Source organism: Rhinolophus sinicus, linkage group LG04, assembly GCF_036562045.2.
Source record: "Rhinolophus sinicus isolate RSC01 linkage group LG04, ASM3656204v1, whole genome shotgun sequence".
In the NCBI taxonomy this organism is placed as follows: domain Eukaryota; kingdom Metazoa; phylum Chordata; class Mammalia; order Chiroptera; family Rhinolophidae; genus Rhinolophus; species Rhinolophus sinicus.
The window spans coordinates 155,863,434-155,878,324 of NC_133754.1; the positions used below are offsets into that span (position 1 = coordinate 155,863,434).

Genomic DNA, 14,891 nt, shown 5'->3' on the forward strand with positions numbered 1-14,891 from the left:
TTAATGATCTCAAGAGAAAAAAGACTCACCTCCCCAAATAGATGAACAATTTGATCAAAAACATTTTAGATTTCCCTTTACCTTCAGTTCTGACATTATCCAAACACCAAATTGATCCAACTGTTCCGTCCAAATTTGTTCTGAGAGAAAAGTGAAGCTACAGGGTTCTGTACAACTTTTTCATTCCATGACTACCTTTCCATGTATCAAAATTGACTATGACTGTTGGATGACCTCCTGAAAATTTTAAACTACCTAAGACAGATACCCCAAACAAATGAACTTTACTTTCAGACAACAGATCAAAACAAGCCAGCAAGACTTGACAGCTGAATCGTGATGAACAGATGGCTGAGTATTTCCTCACCATCCAAGAACCCCTGATATTACAAAGAAAGCCCATCCCTCCATCCCCTCATCCAGCCTGTTTGCTCAGAGTGAAGGAGAACTGATGAGATGAGAAGAGAGTTTCCTGAGAAGGGAGCATTCGGGTGGTTTTGTATTAGAAAGGAATGAAAAGGACAAGAAACTAAGTCTCTCCATAAAGGAGGGAGAGAAAGAATATTACACAACAGATTAAGATCACAGAACAAGACCAATCTGTGCCTTCGGAATAAATAAGAGACTCCTCAGGCTGCTCTGATGAAAGGATATCACATGTCTCTGGGGAGGGAGGATAAATGTAAGGAACAGAAATATATAGCCTGCCCTCTACTTCTGTATCTTGCATTGGGTTGGTTTGAACATGGCTTTGCTCTCATTAGTCAAACTTGACGTGGGTCCTGGAAATGGTGGAGCAGGCCTGTCCCAGTAACTCTTACCAGAAAACACATCCATGACAAATCCAAAGTCCTAATTCCTGAACCATTTTGAGTCACCCCACATTGTAGCCACTCAGGAATAGAATAAGTTTTGTTTAAAAAAACAAACAAATGAAAAAAAACCTGCATGTTTTAATTCAAGAAATAAGTGAAAGTTCACAAGCAACCCAGAAGAGGTTCCCGAAGTTTGCTCTCAACAATCAGCCATGCTTGCTGCAGAAGTTCAGGCTCCACAGAATCACTTTGGCCAGTGCTTCCTGAGATGCTCTTTCAGCTGAGGAATGGAAGGCAACAGCTGCTGGCACTCGTGACAACGGAGAGGCAGCTTCAAGAGCTCAGGCATCCCATCCCGGACAGTCACTCTGCCAGCATCTTGTACCATCTCAATCACAGCTGCAGACAAGGAGAAAAGTTCAGCGCCCAGCTACTCTGGAAAGCCAATATAAGATACCGAAAAGAAAAAGGAAATATCTGACTCCAAATAAAAATATACCAGGTAGCCTAAAGCTAGTAAATTTGACTCACTGTTGGGAAAATGGGCTTGATCAGATTCTAAATCTGAGCAACCTATTTTTTGAGATGATCCCTTTCCTCCGAGATACACTCTAAGTAATCCGTGTTACTGTGTCAAAGGCTCACCACAGTGCTTTCCCTGGGTCAATGGTAGCTGGCATTGTTAACATCCCAGCATACTGAAGTGCCACAGAATACACACCGGGGAACGCTTCCTTCTACATACACAGCCTTCCCCTGTTAACTAACCACTCGACTCGAGGCAGCCCCCACGCTTCTACCCAGATGATGGCAGAAGAGACAAAGAACTATTCAGGGCTTTCACATCTATGAACCCCAATAATTCTCAGGACAATTTTTAAATCCCCTCTTGTTATAATAAAACACCTTTTTGACCTTGAAATACAGTTTTCTAGGTCCCCCAAGAAAGCTGCTCACAGCAAAGTGATAATCCTACTACCATCCAAATAATCCAGTTTCTTTTAATGAGGCTCTCTTTACAGGGAACACAAAGTTATACATGGGTTTTTGAGATCAGTTTATTATTTAGGGAAACAAATGAATCACGTATAAAAACAGCTGAGGAAATGAAACAAATATGAAAACCAAAGAACACTGTTTACCTTGTGATTCTATGAAGTATTCTGTATTGAAAGAATTCCAATGTTTCTTGTTTTTAAGGCAAGGAGAATCAAAATCCTGGCTGATCACATGAAGGTGCACGTGGCTAGTTCAGAGGGGAAAACAATTGGTGACTAAATCCGTTAAAAAGTAAGGCTTAATCAAAATGACAAACAGTAAAAGCATGGGTATGTAAAATATTAACAGTGTTTCCACTTAATTCAGTGAATTCATTCACTTAAGAATATTTACTGCTCAGTAAGTACCTGGTAGGGCCAAGCACTATTCTAGCACTGGGAATTCAGGAGTGAACAAAATGGAAAAGACCTCTGCCCTTGTAGAAATTATATTCTAATGAGGGGAGAAAAATAAAATATAACAAATAAACAAGGAAAAAATCAAATCATTAACATTGCTAAGAAAAAAATATGGAAATGTGATGAGAGTGCCCAGGGGGTAGACGTTGCTCTTTAACTAGCGAGGGTTTTCAGGGAAAGCCAAGTGCAAAGGCCCTGAGATGAGAAAGAGCTTAGTACAACCACGGAACAGAAAGAAGGTAATATGGCCAGAATGGTAGGAGCCAAGGAGCAGAGACCAGGTAGGAGGCAGATCATAAAGGGTCTTACTGGTCGGCAAGGGGTCTGCATTATATTCTAATTACCTTGGGGAGCCACTGAAGGATTATAAGCAGGGGAGTGCTATTATCTGATTAATACTTTTAAAAGAGGATTCTAGCTGCTACGTGGAGAAAGGACTGTAGAGAGGGTACGGATGGATACAGAGACCAGCAGGGGGGCTGCTGCAGCAGCACAGGCCAGAAATAATCACAACTTAGACTAGAGCTATAGCAGCTGAGTTGACAAGAAGTAATCCAATTTTGAATATATTTTGGAATAGAACCGACACAACTTACTAATGGATTGGATATGTGTTGGGGGAGGCACCACCTACTGAGATGGAGAAGTTTAGGGGAAAAGCAGGTTTGGGGAAGAAAATCAAGAGTTGTCTTTTGGACTTGTTAAACCAAGTAGGATGCCTCTGTGTATAGCTTTGACTCTTAGAATCAGCAATACTTCATATTCCCCCAATAAATAATCAAAACCAACCAGTACATGTGAGAATCTAAAATGAAATATAGGCAGTTACAAATCTAACTGTATTACATGATAAAAGGACCATACTGGTGGCCAGTTAGCTCAGTTGGTTAGAGCGCGGTGCTAATAACACCAAGGTTGCCGGTTCGATCCCCACATGGGCCACTGTGCGCTGCGCCCTCCTTAAAATAAAAAAGAACCATACTGAATAGGGTCAGGAAGAAAATAACTAACCTAATTAACTTTGGAAAACAGTATTTTCACTGGATACTGTAAGGATTAAAAAAACTGTATACAAACACTGTGCTCTAGTGAGTAAAAGTCTTTCTCACAAGGGTATGAGTCAGCAATTCTGTAATTTTTCATATGTACACAGTTAACCCTTGAACAATGCAGGGTTTAGGGCTGCTGATCCCACACACAGTCGAAAAATCTTATAACTTTTGACTCCACAAAAACTTAACTATTAATAGTATACTGCTGACCAGAAGCCTTACTAATACCATACAGAATCGAATAACCCATATTTTGTATGTTTTATGTATTAGATACTGTATTCTTACAATAAAGTAAGCTAGAGAAAAGAAAATGTTATTAAGAAAGTCATAAGTAAAATACATTTACAGTACTGTACGTATTTATTGAAAAATATCCACATATAAGTGGACCTGCACAGTTCAAACCCATGCTGTTCAAGGGTCAACCATGTCAGAATTGAACAAATAAGTAAATTTATTGCAGCTAATGAGAGCCAGATTTCTCACTGTTGGACAAAGAAGTTACAACAAAGGAAAGGGGGAGACAAAAATGAACCTTGTGGAGTTGGACTGGAATCCGAGAAATCAGTAAGAACTCATGGTTTTCTATATACACATATAGATAAATAAATAGAGAGGTGTGTGTTGACAGTGTCGGTTAGGATTCATGCATTGATTTCCTATCTCTATCTGCTGAGAGGATTAAGGAGCAAAGACACCCTAGAATCGACATTACGGAAACCTAGTAACCAAGTCTTGGTTTATTAATATCATTCTCCAATAAAATGAACTAGGGCTCTTTGGAGAAGTGGTTCATTCCAGGGCTAGAACAAGAAAAATACAAGATGAGCCTAGAACACCTTGTTCCAGAAAATAAAGAAGTGCTCAAAAATGTTGGGGGCATGTCAAAGTGATACAGGAGCCAACCTAAAGGAGCTTCCAATGACTAAAGCTGGAACAATTTGAGCAACAAAATAAATAATGATAGATGGAATTAAAACCTATACAATAACATAAATATCTGTGAGTCCATCCTGAAAAACAATTGAATACATACATAATGGGGAGAAGGGACAGCTCTTCCATAAAGAAGAATTCTAATTAATAAATTAGAAGGAATGAGGGAAACATAAAATCACCATTAGACAAATACCATAGTAGTAACTGTTGTAGGCAAGATCCACCAACAGAGAGGCTAAAATAACTGGGCAAAAGTTTGAGGAGAAACAGGACAGTAGCACAGTCTCAAAATAGTCAAGATATTCATCAATTAGAAAGGAAACAATATTCAGTAACTCTGAGTGGAGAAATCTGGCAGATACTGCCATAACAAAGTGATCAAGGTTAATTAACATTGTGAGTAATAAACCATCTGACATCATGCACTCCTGATATGACGCACTGAGGACTTATCACATCTGTGGCATTTCGGCACATCTGTGCAAGGCTCATAATACCAGCATGGGCCAGGGAGCTGTGTGCCACACAACTAGACTGAGAAAGAACGGCTTGAACCCCAGGCGGGGTGGGGGGGAGGCAGAAGAAAGAGAGAAAAATAAAAAATAAATAAATAAATAAACTATATATATATATATATATATATATATATATATATATATATATATGTTTTTGTTTTTTTTTTAAGTGAGGTAATAACATACATCCACCCTGTGACCTAGCAATTCCACTTCTAGGTATTTACCCAAGAGCAAAAAAATGAATTATGTCTATGATAGACACAATACACATGAATCTCAAAATCATTATCCTGACCAAAAAAAGCCAGACAGAAAAAGAGTACACAGTGTATGATTCCACTTATAGGACGATTTAGAACAGACAAAACCAATCTATGATGAAAGAAATCATAACAACATTTGGGGATTGAGGGGAAGATTAACTGGAAAGGAACACAAGGGACAAGCATGATAGAAATGTCCTGTATCATGGAACTAGAGGGTATTATGCTGAGTGAAATAAGTCAGACTTAGAAAGGCAAATACCACACGATCTCACTTATAATTGGAATCTAAAGAACAGAATAAACGAACAAACAAAACAGAAATAGACTCATAGATACAGAGAACAAACTGATGGTTGCTAGATGGGAGGGTGGTTGGGGGGACGGGTGAGAAAGGTGAAGGGATTAAGTACAAATTGGTAGTCACAAAATAGTCACAGGGATGTGAAATACAGTATGGGTAATATAGTCAATAATGTAAAAATTATGTACGACTCAGATGGGTATTAGGGTGTATCACTTAATAAATTATATAAATGCCTAACCACTGCACTGTACACCTGTCAACTATAATTTAAAAATATATATATAGTCACAGGATGTAAAATACAGTATAGGGAATATAGTCAATAGTATTGTAATAGCTATCTATGATGTCAGATGGGTATTAGACTTGTTGGGGTTATCAATTTGTGAGGTGTGTAAATGTCTATTCATTATGTTGTTTTGTATACCTGAAACTAAAAAAAACTAAAAACAAACAAACAAACAAAACGAAAGAAATGTCCTATATCTTGATCAGAGTGATAGTTGCATGGTACATACATTTGTTAAAAATGATCAAACGACGTCTTACTATGCATTTTATTCTATGTAAGTTATGCCTCAACTCAAAAGAAAGAGTACTGACGGGGGGAAAAAATGTGGCACAAAAATTTCACTGGGTTAAAGTAACCAGTAATCAAAGCCATAATTACCCATCTAAATAAAACGTGAAGAATGTTGGGCGCTTAAAAAAAATAACCAAAAGAAATTCTGATACATGCTGCAACATAGATGAACCTTGATGACATTATCGTAAGTGAAATAAACCAGTCACAAAAAGTTAGATAATGTATGATTCCACTTATATGAGGTACCCAGAATAGTCAAATTCTTAGAAACATAAATTAGAATGGGAAGATGAGGGAATGGGAAGTAGTTTGAGAAGATGAAGAAAGTTCTAGAAATAGATGGTGGTGATGGTTGCACAACAATGTACATATACTTAATGCCATTCAACTGTACATTTAAAAATGGTTAAAGTGATAAATTTTATGTTATATTATATTTTATTAGCAAAATAAAAACTCTGAAATCCAATTAGTCTGCTCATCTTGTTGCTTAGTTCTAAAAAAATGTGGAGCTCTGCCTTGCTTGCATTCTTTGAAAAGAATCAATCGTTCCTTTCTGAATCCTTCTGAAAACAGGCTCCACACTTTTCTCTCATTTTATTTCAAATGTCAGGACTACTAAGCTTTCATGACAGAAGTTAAGTGATGTATGTCTCATTTGGAGAAATGGTACTTAATCATTTAGGGGTTATAGAGGCTTCTGAAAAATCACTGATCATAATTCTTCATCTGAGTAATAATAAAGCTGCTTCACCTAGTTCATAGGTTAGGCCCTCTGAGGTTTACATTTTGAGAGGAACAAAAAACCGTATGTGATTGAATTACAAGCAGAAGTAGGAACTCAAGTCATGTAAGCAAGTCAGGCAGAATGGTAAAAGTTTCAGCTCATCTGCCTTGGAAACAGCCCGCTCCATTGCCCTGGGCCTCAGGGCTGTCAGCACACTCAGCAGACCCAGGCCGCATCCATCTGCATAAAGAGACACAAAAAGTATGCACCAGCCCTACCCACAAGGCTTACCTCATGCTGGGAACGGCGTGGTAGCCCAATCGGAAGCGCAGTTTGCTGGACCCAGCAGCATCAGCAATCACCTTCTCCCCTACAGTGTGCATATGTTTGAGAAGCTCCAGGTGTTCCCTGGTCACAGCCTTCAGACTGGAAATGGAGGCCCACGGTAAGACCAGCCAGTGGTGACGAGCCTTGGGGTATTTATCCTTAATCACCACCACCTGCTCATCTTTGTAAACCTAGCAGAGGGGCACAGGAGGAGGAAACGGAGATCTACAGTGTATTCTGTGTGCCACGTGCTGTATTCATTAACTCACTTAATCTGCACCACAATCCAATGTTCTGCAAAAGGTTTTAGTACCCCAGTTTTGACAGATGAGAGCACAGAGACTCAGATAAATTGATGCAGTCACATAGTTGCCAAGTGGGAAATCTAGGATTCCCACAGATCAAGTTGCCTCTAGTCTGTGTTTTCAATCCCGACACTGCACAGAATACGCAGAGCGTGCACAGTACAGAGTAGTTCCTAAGGATCTGATGATATCCCGGCAGGCATCCACGCAAATGCTCCCCTCTCCCTTCTCTCCTCTACCACAGCAGACTGTGTGATACATGCACATGTGTTCCAAGAAGCCCTGTCAGATCTGGCCCCTTGGCACTCCAGGATGTAATTTAAGAACTCAAAGACTCCTCCCAGGATGATGCCTGACTATTGACCCCAGGGCAGCCCAGTAACTACAGCCACAGTCCATTATCTGATGGTCCCTGGAAAGGGACCACAGTAAAGTTAACACAACTTCTCTGATTAGCATCTAGAAGTTTAGGAGGAACAAAACAGAGGGGATATTCATTTGAAGAACTTTACTTCTCTCCAAAAATTCCACGTTCCTACTCACTGACAATGGGAAAAGACACTTATTCTCATAAAATAGCCCAATAAAACGAAATCTCATGAAGACTGATCTCCTTTGATTTCATTTGTAGTAATGAAGTCTGTGAAATAGTCATTTAAGACATGAAATATACTTCAATGCCAAAACTTTATTCTGACCTGCATTTTGGGGTCCTGCATAGAAATCTTCAAGCCTTGACTCCAGTGGCCCAATGATTCCTAAAACAAAAAAGGGCCATGTAAATTGCAAATGCCAATGGTTAAATTTGGCATAGTTAACACTGTATGCCAGCAAAGTCCAACCAAACTTGGAAATAAGGTTAGTTTCTAGGGATTAAACGATATCCCCTTCACCTCAGTCTTTTGCCACTGTCACCATACGCTATCCCCATCTTCTTCCTACATGCAGAGCTGCGTGTCTACACGGACACTGGAAACGCCAGAGCGTGAAGAGCATCTTCTTTTGCCCTTTCCCACTCCATCTAAGCCTGACTAGGTTTCTACTTTGACATCAGGATGTGAACCACACGATTTATGAAACGTGTTCTAAGACTAACCTTCTAGATACACAACTGACTGACCCATTTTAGCAGCTCAATGTTAAGTACACTGCCATTACTGCCCTACCGTCAAGTGGCTTACCTCAGAAATTTAAGAGAAAAGTTTATGAAGGGACATTTACCCAAGTGACTGGTAACACAAACAAGTGACTCTTTCATCAGTTACTAACCCTTGTCTTGGTTAATAAACCCCTCTTGCATGTCTGGGTTCTACAAAACAATCAGGCAGTCATTAGATCTCACTTAATCTCCGTATCATCTATCAAGCACACTACCTCACCTTTCTGGTAGATGCAGCTGTCCCCTTACTTGGGGGCACAGAGCACTGGCTTGGGTCGCTCCCAGGCTCCAGTCCTGCACTGGGCTCAGCTTCCTGGGCAGCATCTCTCTCTGCAGAGTCGCTGCTGCCTGACCTCTTTCTCTTCCTGTGCATTTCCAGGCCAGGCCTCTTTGCCTCTTCCTCAAACTCTACAATGTACGGATAAAGTTCATTCACCATGTGGAGAACCTGGCCGGGCTGCAGCTTCACCTCTTGCTCCTTCCCAATTATGACTGAGTCAATGCTGGTGGGATTGACCCCTACCTATGGAATAATCAGAAAATAATAATAACAATAGCAATGACACCGTTACTAACATGGCCACCGCTATGTTAACCACTTACTACGTGCCAGGCACCGTGCTTAATGTTCCCTTATAGTACTCTGCCACTTCCACACATGACAGAGAAGCCTTATTGGCTGGCATAGACACTCTAACGTCAACAGCGTAAGAAACTCATCAAGTATAAAATAGAAGTCCAAGTTACGAACAGACGTACCTGCTTTACCTTGACATATCCTTTGTTACACTCTGCTTTCAACTGTACTGAAAGAGATTGAAAAAGGTTAAATCCAAATGCCATGACGAACCAGGCACATGCTCTTATTCTCTACAGGGCAATGAAACCTCCCTCTAGGAGGCAACTTAACAGGGGTTTCTTCAAAGGCTTGTGAGCAAAACTGCCCATTATGCAGGCGGCTGGAGCTCCAAATCCTTCCATAAAACGTCCAAGTGGACACAGTCCCTTCGCTACTGCTAACGTCCCTATGCGGCAGCTTCACTGAATCCCCACAAGGCTCCCTATGCCCTTGGCCCAGGGAGGGTGCCTCCCTAGACTTCCGTAGCTCACCCAGGATCACAGACTCTGCAGTCAGGGAAGGGGACCCACTTCTCTCACAAGATCTTGCTCAGGATTAAATCAGGCCTACACTATTATATAAAACTATCAGAAGCCCTGAACAGAGAAAGAGGCAAATGATACATTCCTGGGAAACAGAAGTTCAGCTGGCCTTGGGTAGGAAGAATGGAGAGAATATTCTAGAAAAAGAAATATTCATACAGAACAATCTGAGCATGTGTAGGAAGAAGTGACATTAAACATTTGTGTTTGGATAAGTGAACAAAATTTCTAGGGTGGGACAAGCAGTAAAGAAGAGACACCACAGCTGCTCTTCAGGGAAGACAGGCAGAGGAAAAGCTGACATACATGTCCCTACAGTTGCTGCTGTGACAAGAGGGACAGAGAGCGAGAAGTGTCTGCTGCTTATCTTGGGTCTAGCCAGTTCAAGAGTGGCTTTCTCCCCCCCATTTGGATTAACTCACGTGGGAAAACCCATCATCAGTGCTGCCGACTCCAAGCCTCGGGAACCCCTGCTACAGGGCACACACTACAGGTGGGAGGCCTGGAAGCAGTGAGCACCTCTGGAAGTTTACAGGTGAAAAATGGGCTCCGTGGTAATGCTTTTTCCTAAGGACTTTCATTTCATTAATTCCCAGGCATGACATTTCAAGAGCTAGATGCCACAGACTTATACAGATGTCACCCTCTGTGTGAGGCAATGTGTAAAGGAGGAACCATCCCATCACTTCTCAGACATGGTTTCAGCCTGAGATCCCAGAATTCCACTGTCTCACTGCGCAGCGAGGACTCCCCATGGGCACAGCAGGGTGCAGGACTCAGTTCCCTCATCCCATAGTAACAGGGTGGAACCTGCCTGTTCCCAAGACTGAATAACGACTTTCAGAGGGCGGAATCAGGAGTGAATGGGGCCCTGGTATTGGCTAAAAGAGCTCAGTCTCTGAGTTTTGTTTATGGCAGACAAAAGGCTTTCCATCATTAGCACCAGGACATGTGCACGTTTGGCTATCAAGATCCTAAGGAACCAAACATGGTACTTTCCACACGCCTTTGATCAGTTACCTTGCTGTCGAGAACATTTCTTGTCAGTGATCTGGGTCTCCGGGCTGCGCCCAACCACAACTGTTTCCAAATGTGGAAGCTGGATTCGCTGGTGCCGGCGGTCCTGTCTCACCAACCAGCACACCCGCATCATGGCTCTGGGAGACGCAACAGAAGAGAACGGCGGGAATAACAAGCACGCGTCCTCCGGGGCCACACCCCAGCACCACCACACATGCCATTTACCAGCTGTTCACCTTGAGGCAAGTGACTTCACCTCCCTCGTCTCAATTTCCTCACCTGTAAAGTGGGATAATGACAGGACTCGAGTCAGCTGTAAGGATGAAATAAGATAATGTGAGTCAAGTATTCATCTCGGTGCCTGAATCATGCTAAGCAATTAAATATGTGTTATGTTTATTGATGTGCTCTACATGCTCGACATTCGGCTACATGCTGAAGATCAAAAAATAATTAACCACTGTCCCTATTCTTGAGGGGCCTGGAGTACAATGGGGCACAGACTCATATACCAATTATTAAAATTAATGTGATAAACATTATAAATAGGAAGTAACCAAATACAGCATTAGCCCAGGGAAAGGAATGACTGACTGGTGAGGAATTATCAAAAAAGCCTTCATGAATAATGGATATTTATGATGGGTTTTAAAGGACAAGAAGGAGTTTGCCTAGCAGAGAACTAAGGACATGACAACAGAAGATATTCTTCAGTCCACATGCATTTTTATGTGTATTAGAAGGCTTCCCTTCCTTACTTATCATAGCATTTTGATGATAGAACAATATATTCTACTGCCATCTGCCAGAAGATTGTCATAATAAATGCACAAACCTACAGTTTCTAAAGTCTGAATGCAGCACCTTTGTGCAATACACAACCTGCAAAACAACAGTGGAGGTGCTGGTATTATTTGAAAAACCACCCTTATGACCATGTAGAGTAACAGCAGAAGGGAAAGCAACAAGAAATTCTGCCTGAAAAAAGGCAGAACAAAGGGGATGGAGAGGAAGAAGAGCCGGAAGAAATCCTGAAGGTAGACTGAATTACTGACTGCATCTGAGGAATGACAAAGGACTAAAGGGAGGTATCAAGCAGGATTTCTAATTCGGAAATACCCATTTACCAAAATGAGAAACACACGAGGAGACATAATTTGGGGATAAACACTAGGTGACGAGATGATTTCAGATTGAAACGCAATTAGATTAAGTTGCCTATGGAAGATCCAAGGGTCAGCTGGGATGTATGGTTATGAAGCTGAGGGAGAGCAATGGACTGAATGTATATATTTGAGAGGCATCAATATGTCATAGAAGCTGAGGCAAAGTAAGGGGATGAGATCATCAGGGAGGGAGAGCATGGGATTATGGGCAAGGACAGGACTAGATTCTTGGGGCCTCCCCAGACTCCCTGAGCTTATCAATAGTCAGATCTCCAATACCCTCTCTTTAAGAAACGTCCCCCGCAGCAAGGCAACACCTGTCAAGTCCTCTGCACAAGCTGTGAGTCCAAAGGGGAAAGAAAAGAAACCAGATTTTAAAAATCAGTTTCATTACCATCTGCAAAAACAGGATAATACAAGACAGAGTGAGCATATATGAGCACTCAGGGGGTGCAAAGTCATAGAAATTGGATCAGTCAGGAAAGTCTTCAGAAACCACCCAGTTGAAAAGGACAAGAACACTGATAAGGAAGAAAAGGAGTGGGAGGGGACATCCCATTCCATTTCCCTTGTTTTTCTTCTTTTAGGGAGCAGGTTGACATTACATTTTAAAACACACAAGTGACAGCACAGATTTCAGCAATGACAAGCCATGGGTGAGTGGTGGAAAGCCGGCTGACCCAGAGGAGCTGCCCCAAAGAGTAACAAAAAAAGGCAGAAGTGTTGAAAGAACACTAGGCTGAGATCTAACGATCAATAGGACACAACTAGAGTGGAAAAATCTGGAGTCGCAAATTAGCCAGGAGTCTGTTAATATAATGTGGGCCAGAGTGAGGGCCAAAAGGCAGCTCAGCAGGTCTTTGTGAAGGAGCTGATGCCAGAGCACGAAGAGTCAGTTCTAAATCTAAAATCCTAAATCTGGAGCCTCAAAGGATGATGGTGCTACAGGCAGGTCACACTTTTACATGCTACGTGTTCAGAGCGGCATCTGTTTGCCCTTGCTGGAAACTAATGAATGAGCGGGTAATAAACTGAGAAGTATGTCTTCATTAGGCACTGGGAAATAAGTTATTTGATGACGGACTAGTCACCGTAATAATAAAAGAAGCCTGGAGAGAGCAGTTTGAGAGCAGGAACAGGAAGAAAGCCCATGAGCCGCTGAGTATGGCTGGGTGTCCACAGGACAACAGGAACTACCCCTCCTGCCCTACACAAACACATACTCACACGCTTCCTTCCCGCCAAAGCTCTGAAGTTATGATGCTCCTATTCACTTCTCCTTAAGAAGCTGAAACACTGACAGCACAATGCTTATGCAACTAACCTTAAGCAGTATCTTGGCCCATTTCAGCCCCCAGTTCCAACTTCTAGGAATGAAGCATTTTAGAATATGGGGAGCACATAAGGATGGGCGTCCCTGAATCTTCAATATAGTCCATCCAGTAAAACTCCATAAACTGCAAGCTCTGTGGCAGCAGAAATCAAGCTCATTTTTGCTTACCAATATATCCCAGCACTTAATACAATACTTGGCATACAGCAAAAATACAATAAATATTTGCAAGTGAAGGATCAGACGATAATCCTATCCAGGTTCTCTTCCCTTCCTTCTCTCTCCCCTCCTCTGACACCCTTTCTTATGTGGGGCGCTTTGCTCCTCTCTTTGGGCAATCCCATCCTCTATGTGGATGAATCCTAACTCTGTTTTTCAGCTCCGTACTTTCCATTGCAGAGTTGTGGGGATTGGTCAGAAAGAAATTATGATTATTTAAGGAACCCAAGTTATCTGATAGGCCAGCAATCTGATAACCTGGAACAGTGTCATCCAGTAGAATTTTCTGCAATTATGGAAGTGTTCTAAATCTGCACTGTCCAATAATGTAGCCACCGTGTGACAATTAAGATTCTGAAATGTAGCTAGTGCAACAGAGGAATTCAATGTCTTAGATTCCTTAAACTTAAATAGCTAGTTAAATGTGGCTGATGGCTACCATAATGTCCAACACAGCCCTGGACACCTGCCCAGCCCTGATCAATCCCAATACCTCAAGCTTAAAGACCCTCATACTCTAACCCCACAGAGGTTACTTATTTCACCTCCCACTTCTTTTCATAGAACTAGACCCACTTAAGCATCCCTCTCTTTCCTCCCTTCCTCCAGACTCTCATACATGCAAGGATGTATGTACATCCTTCAGGTACCATGTACTGAATCATGGCTCCGAAATAAGTAATTCTTAATACGACCTCCTGCTATTGGTTTTTACTCTTTCCTACCTCCTAGAAACCCAAATCCTTCACAACTTCCAAGTCTTACCTCCTCCCTGAGGCCTTCACTGAGCTAACTTCTCTACATCTTATTACTGGATATGGTCAATTTACCTTCACAGTTCTCTAGAAATTAAATGTGGATGTAATTTTACTTTCCAGATAAAATTTCCTTGTAAATAGACTGCATCACTACTCAGGAAACTCAGAGGAAGGGTCTCCGGAGATCACTGCCCTGGGTTAGGCCTGGTCTGACACTTCTGTGTCCCCTGGTGTTCAACATACCTTTATCAAGTTTATACTATATGCTAGGCACTTGCTAAGTATATCATCTCATTTAATCTTCACAACTCTCATTCTAAGGAAGAGAAATTTAAGGCTTAGAGGAGAAAAGTAACATGTTTAAGTCACACAGGCAACGTGTGCCAGAGCTAGAATTTGAATTAATTCCAAAGAATGTTCTTAATCACTGCACCATATACCTCTTGTCTTCACTCATTTGATCAATCAAAATTACTACATGCCCACTATGTGCCTTGTGCCATTCTAGTGCTGGGAATAGAGAGATACTGCATATCATTTGTATTGTACGATGCAGGTATAATACATCATACCTGCCTTCAAAAGGCTCCGTCTTGTGGAAGAGAGAAACACAAAGACGATTATAACAAATGTGGTATGACTGGTTTGTGCAAAGGGTATTATGGGAGCACAAAAGTGGAGTACCCGACCCAGACTTGGAGAAAGGAGGTGTCAAGAAAGGTTTCCTGTAAGAGGTGGGCCTACAATGAGTCCTACATACAAACCAGGTTAATTAG

The 14,891-nt window shown here is 41.6% G+C and overlaps 1 protein-coding gene across 13 annotated transcripts in view; it reads right to left on the bottom strand.

Annotated features, from left to right (window-relative positions):
* Positions 1-933: 933 nt before the first annotated feature.
* The window catches only part of APTX (aprataxin), a 36,353-nt gene continuing 22,395 nt past the window's right edge, over positions 934-14,891 (bottom strand). For 2 of the 13 annotated variants that reach the window (XM_074330636.1, XM_019734172.2), the window contains 8 exons: positions 10,876-10,918; positions 10,640-10,776; positions 9,218-9,264; positions 8,679-8,981; positions 7,998-8,057; positions 6,959-7,185; positions 1,958-2,061; positions 934-1,214 (listed from right to left, as the gene is read on the bottom strand). In XM_074330636.1, coding sequence (XP_074186737.1) covers positions 1,060-1,214; positions 1,958-2,061; positions 6,959-7,185; positions 7,998-8,057; positions 8,679-8,981; positions 9,218-9,264; positions 10,640-10,772 — 1,029 coding nt within the window. In that variant the 5' untranslated portion in view covers positions 10,773-10,776; positions 10,876-10,918 and the 3' untranslated portion in view covers positions 934-1,059. Of the gene's footprint in view, positions 1,215-1,957; positions 2,062-6,958; positions 7,186-7,997; positions 8,058-8,678; positions 8,982-9,217; positions 9,265-10,639; positions 10,777-10,864; positions 10,953-14,891 lie in introns of those variants that run through there. The other 11 variants (XM_074330638.1, XM_074330640.1, XM_074330634.1 and 8 more) reach the window with 6 other exon arrangements.